Raw genomic sequence first — 13,692 nt, forward strand, 5'->3', positions numbered from 1 at the left:
TTTACCTCATAGGAGCGAGACAGGGACAGCCAAGGGGCTGGATGTGGTATGCAGTCAATTTCATTTTAGTGTTCTGTATTTAAACATTTAATACAAAAAAAGAGACCACTCCTTTCCTTGTTCCACGATGGAACATTTTCCTTATCTTATGTCCAAATATTGAGGAAAAAATCCCCGTATTATTCTTAATACTTAATAGCCCAGTGATTGACAAGCAGCTTAACCAGAATTTAATTATTATACTATATCATGTTTTACTTTGGGCCCCATTCTCTTTGTAGGCAATGCCATCTGGATGCCAAAAAGAAAAATAGCTAGATGCCAAACCCTGATTTAATTAGAAAAGAACTTCCTGACTAAAAAGTGAGTATACAGTGACAAATTATTTATGGTATTACTATAGAGGCTATTCAGCAATTAAGTTAATCAAATAACATAAAGCATGTATGCTTTCCTTCCAGTAACTGAATTATAGTTCCATTAGCTTATCCCACTGGTTTATTGAAAGAAACAGGACTAAGTATATGTGTTTGAAATGCACGGGCAATGTACGAGATTAATGAGCAAGTTATTTAACATAACGGCACATTATTTAGCTAAAACTCTTACTTTGGCAAAACAGGTGTCAAATGTTAGATAATATAAGTCGTCATCTGTCTTTATGCACTTACAGATACACCTTGTATCTGTACATTTAAGTTATCTTATGACTTTTAGCTTATTTAATTACAACATTCACTTCATTATTGTACTACCTAATCACAGTGCTTTTTTTCTATAAAAAAAAAGAAAAAAAGTGCCAGAACTCACACATGTCATATAACCTGCCTTGCCTACCCTACAAGGTTCCATCCAAAAAAGGTGCCGGAACTCCGTTCTGGGCATTCTATGACAAAAAAAGTCCTGCCTAATCATATTCAGTGGAATCAGAATATTCAGCAGCACTTCATATATCAGTAAAAGAATTTAAGAGTGGAAGCAGTTTTCATAGTTCTCTTTATTAACAATGTGTATAGTAGTCATCTTCTGAGCCTCTAGAAGAGAAGAGATATTAACACTTAAAAAGCAGAAAACAAATCAGATTTCACTGAGAAAAAATGAATACAGGTAATGTATTAAAATTGCTGAAAATCACCAATATACTATACTGCATTTACTTCCCTATTTCTGAATCAAGGATCACAGAGGACCTTTTGAGTGGTACTTTCAGGGTTATATTCTACAAAGCAGATGGCAACTAGATGAAGGATTGGCTATAGCCAGCACAAAAGCTAAATTTTATTTAAAATAAAATTAGAATAGACAAGGCTGTAACTAAAAGTTTAATAATTTTATCTTATGCCTCAATAAAAATTTAATCAATTTCTACACACCTATGAGACTGAGATAGCTGTTTGATATTAAACTGTTCTTTAACTTCTTTTAAGCAGAAAGGCAATATTTAAAACACATTAAGGAAAAAAAACCAATTCCTTTTCTGTTATTTATTTAAAATGCAGAATTCACAACATAACACTAATAAAAAAATGAAGGAATCAAAATTTGTATGTTGGAAATGTAATTAACTGTATCATACCATTAATTCATCCTTCTAATCATCCTGTTAATCTGGTCCTCTCTGTTTCCTGCATCACCACCTTCTACAAAATGAGTTGTTTTCTTCTTCATTCCACCCCTCGGAGAAGATAGCTTGAATGGCCAGAGAAAGTTGTTTGCAGCTTTGAAGTTTTTGCCAACAGTATAGATTTCATGGATCAAGTCTTCCATGCAAATAATGCCATATTTTTCTGAAAATTAAAATGAACATCAGAAAATATTCAGCCTGCAAAATGCTCTCACTTGCTTATGAAAGGCATATTAAACATACTGAGTCTGGTTATTTTTACCATAGTCAAAATATTTCAACTTTCCCATTGTGGCAGGTTCAGACATGAAACAGTTAAAAGGAAATCTTGTCAATCAAATCTACACCATCAGTAAAGGTGGTGTTCTGAGAACAAATGAAATTCTGAAGAACCAAGCAAAATAGAAACATTCCTGTCTCTGGTGGCCTTTAAAGAAGAAAGAATATTCTGTTTTGCTTTTGTTGTGCCTTCTCCCTAATGATAAGAGCAAAATAGTTTTCTTCCAGACAGCAAGAAGCTAAGCAAACAAAGCTCCAAGAAGCTGTAACTGGGGAACCACAAAAATACTCTTCAATTTATGACCACAATTAAGCCCAAAATTTCCCTTGCTGAGACAGTTGTTAAATGAATTTTGCCCCATTCTACTTTTCTTGCTACACTTGTTAAGTGAATCACTGCAGCTGTTCAGTTTAATAACACAGTTGTTAAGTGAATCTGGCTTCCCCATTGACTTTGCTTGTCAGAAAGTCGCGAAAGGGGATCACATCATCCCAGGAAACTGTAACGGTCCTAAATATGAGTCAGTTGCCAAGGTCTGAATTTTGATAATGTGACCATGGGGATGCTGCAACCACTGTAAGTGGAAAACAGTCATAAATCACCTTTTTCAGTGCCGCTATAATTCTGAATGTTCACTAAATGAACTGTATTAAGTCAAAGACTACCTGTAATCTAAAGATAGAATTAGATGTAGATAAGGATTGTGGATTTCCTTCATGGGGTAATCTAAGATCTAAGATGGAAATTTGTTTCCTTTGTTATCTCAACTATTCCTTCCATTCATGATATTCCTGTATGGATTCAATTGGAGCTCAATCTGAGAAATTTCTTCTTCAAATGAACTGTCCAATTCTTTTTTTCTCCTACCATTTAAGTCTAGTTTTGAGACTTTAATATACATAGTAAAATGTTTAAATATACATAGTAAAATGTTTAAATTGGAAGGACTTAAACTGCAATTCTACTTTTGAATCTCCCTGGGAGGATGGGAGATTGCAGCAGAAGTGCTTTAACCAGAAATCTAGAGACTCCGGTGTGGATGACAGGGAGCCCAGTTCACCACAGACCTGCCGGTGCATAAGCAACTACACATACCAATAACAAGCCCAGCATGAAATATACCTTATTAATATTTCAATCAGACTATGTATGCTATTTGAAGGATATAGCCTATGCTTGCTCTTATATAAAAGTAACAGTCCTGTATTCACTACAACAAAAAACAAGCCAGAGTCCCCAGGTGAAGCAACATTCTAGGCACTTGACCCTTTGACAAACCATCTGTTCAGTACTTTTCTGACTATTTATATAACAAAGTCCTTCCATTCAGAGAACTTTAAAGCAGTGAAACATTAAATGTCCCAAGTATAAATAGTATCAAAAGTATATTGTAAAGCACACTCACTTAAAATTTGCCAATTGTTTTCAAATTAATAGAAATGTGCAAAATGTTTCAAAGTCTAACTAATACCAGCTTGAAAACAGTGGTTTCAAGTTCAAAATGGATTGCTTTGGCCATTTTGGAAGTATCATTTCAGAAGTGCTGATTTTGCACTCTGTTTTGAGCTCCAAGTAGCACTTTCTCAAGTCTGGAACAATTTTTAAATGTTTGGAATAGCTGTTCAAAACTCAGAGCATTTCAAACTCATCTTACAAGTTCATCAAAAAGTTGTAAGATTCAAATTCAAAACATTTTGCATACAACTAATAATTTATTCTGATTTAACATACGCACATAAAATATGACATCTGTGATTTTGCAGCTTTTAAATACAAATATACCCAAATTATTGTTTGGATTAAAAAGATATTTATAATTAAATATGTACTATTTTAAAAAGATATTTATAATTAAATATGTACTATGTACTATTTTAAATTAAATATGCTGCATTAGAAAAGGCATATTACATATTTTAAACTTCTGGAATTGTTAACCTTTACTGTTATTCTATCTCTAATTTGCTAGATCTCAAAGCTCAATGGGACTAATATTTATCAGTAGGTTTCCAAAATTAATTCTTCTAAGCATTATAAAAATTTTATTACTTAAAGGTTACAAGATGTTATATGAAACTAGATTTTAACGTGTCAGAAAATATAATTCCTAGTATTAGAACTTTTCCAATGAAGTTAGATCAGAGGTAGGCAACCTTGATTCTTTTATGACTTGTGGACTTCAACTCCCAGAATTCCTCAGCCAGGCAGCCTGGCTGAGGAATTCTGGGAGTTGAAGTCCATGAGTCACAAAAGAGCCAAGACTGCCTACCCCTGAGTTAGATGTTTATAGGTTGACCTGATATAAATGCTGCAAAACAAGATGATCTTGACATTCTAAAATCTTATTCTGGCTATTCTGAACATTATGTTGCTGTGTTCCTTATGCTCCTATTTCACGAAACAATAGGTTACCAAGATTTGAAAAGATAGCTCAATATGAGCAAATATATATTATACTGCAGAAGGATTGGGTGAATTTTTCAAAGAAAAGTAGCCTCTGCACGTGCACACAAACACCCCAAAATACAACAAAGATTAAACATTCAAACCAGCACACCATGTTGTGTAGAGAAGTTATAATATATAACTCAAAGAAAATATACCTCAGGTTTACAAGTGTAGCTAAAACTTAAAACCATCACTATTTAAGCAGCAATGCAAAGTAAAATGTACTTACTCAGGCATTTCTTAATCAGAGAGTTGTCAGTCAAAGCTATACGCTGCTTGTTGATCTTCCCATAACCGCGCTTATAGATCAGCTCGTGCACAGACTTTAAGTTGGGATATCTAGAAGAAATTACTCTAGTATAATTACAGACAGAACTTTATTTTGATCATTGACCAATAAAAATACAATCAATAAAATGAGCACAAAACCAAATTCTGTATATATTTGGTACTTACTCTTCTTACATACTAAATCCATTTGGGATACAACATTATTAAAAAGTCTGCAGGTTGAAGCTTTTGAAAATGACACTTCTCCCAGTGCACTGAAATTAAAGGTATTGAGGAAAACCTTACTTGGAATAATATTTGCTCAGAAAATTTAGACTGAAAGATGGAAAGGGCTAGGGGGGGAAACCCCATAATTGTTTTGTATACTTTTTTTTAAAAAAAAATGTTCCTGCTGAAAGCATGATAAACACGATAGTTCCTAACTTTAAAGTGGCACATATAAACAATTAAGAATATTACATATTAAGTAGTAAGGTACATAGGCACATACTGTATTTTTCCGTATATAAGACACACCCTTGTATAAGACGCCCCTCCCCAATTTTCTAAACAAAAATTCAGAAATCAACATTTTAAATATTAAATAAACCACATCTTTAGTTTTGTGCATATTTTCTATTTTACTGGTAATAAAACAATGAAAACAGACCACATTTTTAATGGCAATAAAACAAGTGGCATGCACAGCATTTACTATCACAACAGGCCACATCATTAGTGGCAATCAGAACAAGTGGCCATGCACAGGGCCATCCACAGCATTGGTACAATGCTCAGCAGGGGTGGTATACTCTTTACTCAGCTTCTATTGCAGCACTGCTTTGTTCTTCCTCACTTTGAAACATATCACTTTCTTCAACTTCTGTTGCATCACTTTCTACTGAGTCATTGTCTCTATAGATGAGATCATCCTCAGCATTCCGGATTCCACATTTGTTGACGGACTTCACCAATAACCTCTTTCTTGACACCACACCATGAGTTTAGAACCCAAATGCAAACCCCAGTAATGGTACTCTTCTTGTCAGTGTCAAGTTATCACTTGCTTTTTCAATCCATCTACTCCATTCTTCTCTCATCAAGGCTTTAAATGGCTTGTTAATTGAAACATCCGGAGGCTGTAGCTGACCCATAAGCCCACCAGGAATAATTGCTAGCTATGTTCACAAATCCAATGCAATCCTTTTTATCTTTTCTGTTAAATGTGCTCGGAAACGATCATAGATAAGTAGAGCTGGCTTCTTTAACAGCCCTCCAGCTCTTCTGGACCAAACCTTTGCAAACCAAATGGCCATAATGTCTTCGTTCATCCATTGCTTCTCATGCACTTGAACAATAATGCCAGGTGGTATGTTTTTTTTTAGGATAAGTTTTCCTCTTAAAGATAAGCATAGGAGGCAGTTTAGTACCATCTGCACAGCATGAAAGGACAGCAGTATAATGTGTCTTTTCATGGCCACTTGTTTTGATTGCCACCGTTTTGTTTCCTTTCATATCAACAGTTCTGTTGGAAGGCACATCAAAATTAAGAGGCATCTCATCCATGTTTCCAATCTGACTTTCTTCAGAATGATATTTTTTCCAAAGTTGTATGACATAGGAGTTGAAACTGTTGGATTTTTTCCTCATAAACTGGTGGCATTTTCTGTGCTAACTTTGTTCGTGCTCTCATGGCCAACCCTTCATGAAATTAAAGCACAATTTTGCCTTTCCTGTAAATCCAACAATCTTCATTTCGCTTGTAAACATTCTTGCTTGACACTGAATAAGCTTGGCTGATACACATAATCCACTCTGGCGCTGCTCCATAATCCAAGTTTTAAGCCTCTGTTCCAAGTCTAGCCGTTTTGCTGGTTTTCTTCTCAAGGCCTTCTTCTGTTTTGGCATCTTAAGGAGTTATTCTTCCTGTTTTCTCCATTGTCTGATCATATACTCAGTGGGAGGTGGTCCAAACTGTTTCCCTGCAGCTCTGTTTCTATGCTCTTTTGCATAACTGGTTACATTCAGCTTAAATTAGCAGAGTAAGATGTTTGCTTACTGGTACTTCTCAGTACCATCACAAAAGAGAGGCAACTTCCTCTAATCAGATGGCGCTCTGCGGGTTTAGTCCCGCCCACCCCCTCAGCTGTCAATCACTGTACTGAGGCGGCTTCCCAGGGCCTCTTGCGGCTTCAGCCCAAACTGCGCCAGTGAAAAACGGATCATAGAAGGGGGCTTCAGTGGGACCAGCGGCATCCTCCAGCACCAGGTGGCATCTCGGGCCAGCTTTCTCCCCATCCAAGCGGCATCTCGGGCCAGCGATATCCTCCTGCACCAGGTGGCATGGCAGCGGCATGTAAAGAACCCACACAGGCATACTCTGGCTGCGGAGGTTACCATTATCTTTTCGTGTATAAATCTGCTTTTTGAACAGGGTGTTTGCAGGAAAAAATAGTCTTATACACGGAAGCTATTAAAATATATTTAAATACCTGCTTGCCAATTATTTTCTAACAAGGTATCTTATTCACAGGCAGATCAAGAGGGAAGTCCAGTCAAATCTTCCAGACTTCTATAGTCTGTGGTTATCACTGTCTATGTGTCAAACTCTATTTTAAATCATAGCAAGGGCATTATGAACATCCACTTTTGTAGTCATTAAGGAATGAGCAGGTACACAAAATAAATTATACTCTATGCCGGACCAAAACCATCATGGTAAGTTTCTGTAGCATAAGAATGAGATACTATTTATTGGTAATGCCCCCAGTTTCTTGATGGTTTTCCATGGTTGCAATGTATGGCCATGGTTTTCCCAGTTGCAATGTATGGCTGTGAAAGTTGGACCATAAGAAAGGCTGAGCGCAAAAGAATTGAGGCCTTTGAACTATGGTGCTGGAGAAGACTCCTGCGAGTCCCTTGGACTGCAAGGCATTCAAACCGGTCAGTCCTAGAAGAGATCAACCCCGACTGCTCTTTAGAAGGCCAGATCCTGAAGTTGAAACTCAAATACTTTGGCCACCTAATGAGAAGGAAGGACTCACTGGAGAAGGGCCTAATGCTGGGAAAGATTGAGGCAATAGAAGAAGGGGACAACAGAGAAGGAGATGGCTGGATGGAGTCACTGAAGCAGTAGGTGTGAACTTAAATGGACTCCAGAAGATGGTAGAGGACAGGAAGACCTGGAGGAACGCTGTTCATGGGGTCGCGATGGGTCGGACACGACTTCGCAATTAACAACAACAACATTCAGGAACAACTTGAATTACAAAGTTACCGTGACAACTATAATAAGCCATCCTGAGATGGTAAGGCAATGCTGGATTTTGCCACCTAATGAGAAGGAAGGATTCACTGGAGAAGAGCCTAATGTTGGGAAAGATTGAGGGCAATAGAAGAAGGGGACGACAGAGAATGAGATGGCTGGATGGAGTCACTGAAGCAGTAGGTGTGAATTTAAATGGACTCCAGCAGATGGTAGAGGACAGGAAGACCTGGAGGAACATTGTCCATGGGGTCGCAACGGGTCGGACACGACTTCGCAATTAACAACAACAACCAGTTTCTTGATAAAGCAAGAAAGAGTTTTTCATCTTATAACACTTGTAGCAAGTATATGATCATGCTTCCTATAACCATATGTAGCAAATTGGGTATATCTAGTTTAATGAAGAGAAGGACGAGGGGGGACATGATAGCAGTGTTCTAATATCTCAGGGGCTGCCACAAAGAAGAGGGAGTCAAGCTATTTTCCAAAGCGCCTGAAGGCAGGACAAGAAGCAACGGGTGGAAACTAATCAAGGAGAGAAGCAACCTAGAAGTTAGGAGAAACTTCCTGACAGTGAGAACAATTAACCAGTGGAACAACCTGCCTCCAGAAGCGGTGAATGCTCCAACACTGGAAGTTTTTAAGAAGAAACTGGACAGCCATTTGTCCGAAATGGTATGGGGTTTCCTGCCTGAGCAGGGGTTGGACTAGATGACCTCCAAGGTCCCTTCCAACTTTACTATTATTATTATTATGGATCATCACAGTCAGCCAGATGTTCAGACTGGATTTGGCATTTTGTCTATCTATTGAGTCCTTACCAAGGACCTGGGATAGGCAGATGTGGATGTTTGATGGTATTACAGATATCGTCGCAAGATGGAAGCAGTTCCTAGTAAGGCCGCCTTTTGCATTTGACTAATGACAAATTTGTCAATGCCAATGGTGTTCAAGTGGTGCTCCAGTTGTTTTGGGATTGTTGTTGTTGATGTTGTTATTATTATTATTACCACCAGTCTTATACAGTCTGGTATAATAAAACCTGGGTTGTTTGAGGGCTGGGTTGCAAAATCTCTTCTAGATCAAAGACTACTTGGTCTCCCAATGGCAAATCAGCAAAGACACTACTGAAAAGTGAATGTGAGCACTAAAAAAAAAGTAGATTTCATTAGATTTTAATAAATAACATCTCCTTTTTAAAAAAATCAGACAAACAGTAATCACTAAACTTGATTCAACTTACCCCCAAGCAATGTAAGGTTCAACGATCCTCAGCATGTTAATGGATGCCTTGTTGAGTTTCACAAAAGTCCCATTAAAAATCTGTCGCAGACGAAGGAGCTGCAGTACCTTACGCACCTTGGGACTAACACCATTAATTCTAAACAGCAAAACAGAAACTCTTTTTAGCACATACATTCAAATGTACTTGCTACTAATAAACTTACATAGTATAAAATATATATAATTGTTGTCCTACATTAGTAATCTGTTCTTTAATTGAAGAATACAAGTCCATCTATTTCTTAGGAACATCAATATGCTTGTTTTTTTCAGCATTCCAGCCTACCTAAACATATGACACCTTTTAGTGGTCTCTCATTTACTAGGTCGAATCCTGTTTAGCTTTTATGGTATCAATCAAGGTAGGCAAATGCTGTCATCTAGCTAGGAACTATGCAAAACTCTCTTCTACAAAATTTAAATATCTATACCAGTGGTTCTCAACCTGTGGGCCGGGACCCCATTTGGGGTCGAACGACCATTTCACGGGGGTCGCCAAACAACGCAGTCTGCCATTTTTTCCCCCTTTTCCTTAGCTGTGCTACTCCCTTTTATTCTATTGGCTTTTGAAAGCCAATAGAATAGACTCTCTTGAATAGAGTCTAATTCTATTGGCTTTCAAAAGCCAATAGGAATTGTCCAGGCTGTCTCTGCCCTGCTGAGCCCGCCAAAAGTCCTATTCTGCAAACGGTGCTGCACCAGTTGAGTAGTCCTCGACTTACGACCGGTTGAGTAGCCCTCGACTTATGGCCGGTTGGGGGTCGCGGCATTAAAAAGGTTGAGAACCACTGATCTATACCCTAAAAATGCATATCTTGATTAATCTAAACCAGGGGTGTCAAACTGCAGACCCACGGGCCGGATGTCTCACATGGAAGCCATGCCCACCCCATTGCCGGCAATGGCAAAACCATCCCGATATGTTGCGCGACATCATGGGACGTCGCGAGTTTGACATGTCTGATCTAAACTAAGAAGCAATTGGAAAATTAATTATGAAGGTATATAGATGATCAAACATAGCATACACTGGTTACTTGACTACTTATTGACAACTGCAGGCACTAATTCATAGTTTGTAGAAAAATTAGGTTGATCTCAGATCTGTCTTAAGAAATGCAATCATATAGTAATCTACAGAACTCACTGATTTGTGCATGGAAACTTTCAGAGATTTATGAAATGTTTCATTCGCACTCTGGACCACACTTCCAAAGACAGTTTCATGGTCTCCAGAAGTAAATCCTTAGAACCAGAAGCGGATTTGAGATATCCTGAAAAAGGGGGCCTATTTCAGGTCTGATTACCCATAGAACACTTCAAACTGCTTCCAGTTTGGAGGATTTAGTTCCAGCACCTGCAGAACCACCCTCTCAACAGCTTGATTCAGAGGACACTTGGCAGGGTTTAGAGGGGGAACAGAAATTTCCAAAATTCTAAGGAAATTTCTATTTCTGCATCAGTGAGCTTTTCACATCCCTACTGACCTATTATTCTATATCCTCTATACTTCTGCATATAACAGACTCATTTTGTACCTAACATTTGTTAATTTACAATTTTTCACTAACAGATCAGTAATACACCATCACTTTGTATGGAAGAAGTTGAACTTCAATTTTTAGCTTATTAAGTTACAACAGGAGAAAAAAAATCTTACTTGACACCCCAGTGTGAAAAATGATCTGATTCAGTGACTTCACAGAATAAATAATCAGTACAATACTGGGACAGAAATAAAGCATTAAATTCTACTTAAGACTGTCTTTAAAGTGTGTCTAAATTGAATACTGGACAAGGTAAATGTGATTTAACAAATAATCACAATCTCTTAATAGAAAAATTTGATATCTAAATAAAACTGTCCAATTAGTATTGGCTAGAATTAACTGTTTAACAGTGGCTTTCCTACCACGGCTTAGATAGTACTACAAAACGTTAGCATTACACTTGTTTACCTTACCCTCTTATCCTGATTACAAATGCCAATTTGGGTTCAGCAGGTACATAGTAATTGCCAACTTTGCGAGCCATACGTCCCATGCGAATCTCACGACGGTACATCTGCCTATATTCTTTATGATAGGTCTGGGCCCTTTTATAAATGAGTTTTCGTTCCTCCTTTCGCAACTGAAATGAGAACATTATATTGAGAAATTTATTTTTTTCTCCCCCCAGATCATCAGAGTGGCCAGTTATCCCCCATTTAATCTCACAACTATGTTGTCAGGGAAAATTAAATATCAAACCAAAGGAATATGAATTTCAATTTACTCTAGTCATAACACTGCAACTGATTATTTTTTACTTCATTTCAAAGACAACATAGCCCCAAGACAGAAAATTCATTTTTAAAAAAAACATTTTTCCTCATTTCTAATCAACTTATGCTGGCTCTCAATTGTTTAAAGTCATTTCAAAGTGAATGCTTACTCTCTTTTTAATCTTTAGTTCTTTACCTTTTTCTTGCAGGGAAGGGCAAGTTCCCACATTTTTGGTAGATACAAGCTAAAGACAAAAGACTAAAGCAGGATAACAGAATTGGAAGAGATCTTGGAGCCCAACCCCCTGCTCAAGCATTTTATATATATATATATAAATTTTTATATATATAAATATAAATTTATATATAAATATAATGTGAATACTATTATATATAAATGTAAAACAGATGAGGACAGACAAGAATTTTCAATGAGAGAACAGTGAAAGCAGGAATTATTTTAGCAAAGTAGAGTTTAAGAATGGCTGCAAAACCCTGAGTGGTAGAAAGTTTTCTAGCATATATCTTGCCAATCCATGCAAAATTAAAGATATATTAAGAAAAATATATGCAAGATATATTAAGAAAAAATGGATCCAGGATAAGGTATTTTTAATTAAGAAAAATGTTAGAATAGAAGCTAGAATGATTTGGAAATAAAGTAGTATGTGAATCTCAAATAAATTGGATTTATTTAATACACTGAATGCAGTCCATTCCAGGGAAAAAAGCAGAACACTCAAGATAAAAGCAGAATGTTTAAAATAAGCTGCTCTGTTTTGTTTGAAATGGGAAAAACTTGGGGTTAGATGCCACACTAAAACTACAAAACACTAAAAGAAAATTCAAAGTAAAGCTAAAAATAAATGCAGTTTTTGCCATTTCATAATTGATTGTTCTCTTTTAAGATCAAAATGAAACATACCATGACAACAATTTTAACTTCTGACTTTAATTAAAAGTACTAATTTGCAATTTGATACAGATTTACTTGCTAGTAAGCCAAACAAACACAATGTGTCTATATATTCTATGTAAATGAGCATAGAATTAGTTATTAAATCATGCTAGATTTTATTGTTTTACTGTACTCTTATGTAAACTGTCAGAAGAAATGTCCCATGGGATAGATTAAAAATATAGTATTTACCTTCTTTTGGACCAACAGCCTCTTCAGGCGTCTGACCTTTAAATCAGCAAAAGCCTTCCTTTTCTTTAAAAGGCTTTCTGGCACTGAAGGCAACTTCTTTTTTCCTCTAAAGCAGCAAATTAACAAAAATTATATCAAAATATTTCAAATGAAAATGTTTGATAACAAAATGTACTCAATTTAAAAAACCTAGAACTTCAAAAATATAAGCACATCAGATAATACAGAGATATATTTGTTCTTAATTTGGTACATTTTTGCAGTTTTTATAGAATTTATTTTAATTATCCAAATATGCATCATCAACCATTCTTACACTATCAGTCAAAGAAAAAGACCACTTCCTTCAACTCATTCTGTCTGTTACTATTGCATGTTTTCCTTACTGAAGTTCTAAAACTTGTAGTGAAACCAGGTTTACTACTGATTGACAGTAGTTGGAAGACATTTATTTTCAAAAATCATGGAAAAGCAGGAAGAATTCCAAGGTGGTGGTTGTTTTTTGCCATTTTCAGCGATGAATACCACGGAGTTCCGGATCCCTGATTTTGGGCGAAGGACCACATTCTGGCATTTTTACAACAGAAGCGTCTACCTTGCTGTCTTCCATTCACCCCCACTTGTATGCGTGTACAGTACCGAAAGGCAATAACTAGGCCTAGACTAAATCATTAATCAAACAAAGTAGCATAGTAGACCTGAGAGACTGCAAATGCCCTCCTCCCTTAAGAGTTCTCTCGCTCTGAAAAAATAAACATCTACAACACTCAACGCGACCCATTACAGCAAGGGATCCAGTTCTCAGCCGGATCTCCCTAATTAATCCTTCCAAACACCTGTTGCACTAGTTTACGAGAAACCTTCCAAATTACAAAGCCATGATAAAACTTTTTTAAAAAGAAAGGCCTTCGAAGAAGGTCTTAATACGGTGGATGGGAACAGATTGCCTCTCAAAAGGATTACTTACTCCTCGGCAGCCATGGTCTCCACCGGAAAAAGAAAGATGGGGAGCATGCGCAGAGTACATAAACTGTCGCTTGGCGGGCCAATAGAAGGGACTGCTGAATGAGAAGCCCCTGTTCCTGCTTAGCTGTCTAAATTAACG

The 13,692-nt window shown here is 36.9% G+C and overlaps 1 protein-coding gene across 1 annotated transcript; it reads right to left on the reverse strand.

Annotated features, from left to right (window-relative positions):
• Positions 1–978: 978 nt before the first annotated feature.
• RPL7 (ribosomal protein L7) lies at positions 979–13,629 on the reverse strand. Its single transcript, XM_039332059.1, has 7 exons — positions 13,555–13,629; positions 12,588–12,693; positions 11,138–11,304; positions 9,134–9,271; positions 4,582–4,691; positions 1,577–1,787; positions 979–1,034 (listed from the first exon to the last, which is right to left on the reverse strand). Exons 1-6 carry the CDS (start codon positions 13,599–13,601, stop codon positions 1,579–1,581), a joined length of 777 nt encoding a protein of 258 aa, XP_039187993.1. The 5' UTR covers positions 13,602–13,629; the 3' UTR covers positions 979–1,034; positions 1,577–1,578.
• Between the last annotated feature and the right edge of the window lie 63 nt (positions 13,630–13,692).

This window comes from Crotalus tigris, unplaced genomic scaffold, assembly GCF_016545835.1.
Source record: "Crotalus tigris isolate CLP2741 ecotype Arizona unplaced genomic scaffold, ASM1654583v1 scf7180000024445.887990, whole genome shotgun sequence".
Classification (NCBI taxonomy): Eukaryota; Metazoa; Chordata; class Lepidosauria; order Squamata; family Viperidae; genus Crotalus; species Crotalus tigris.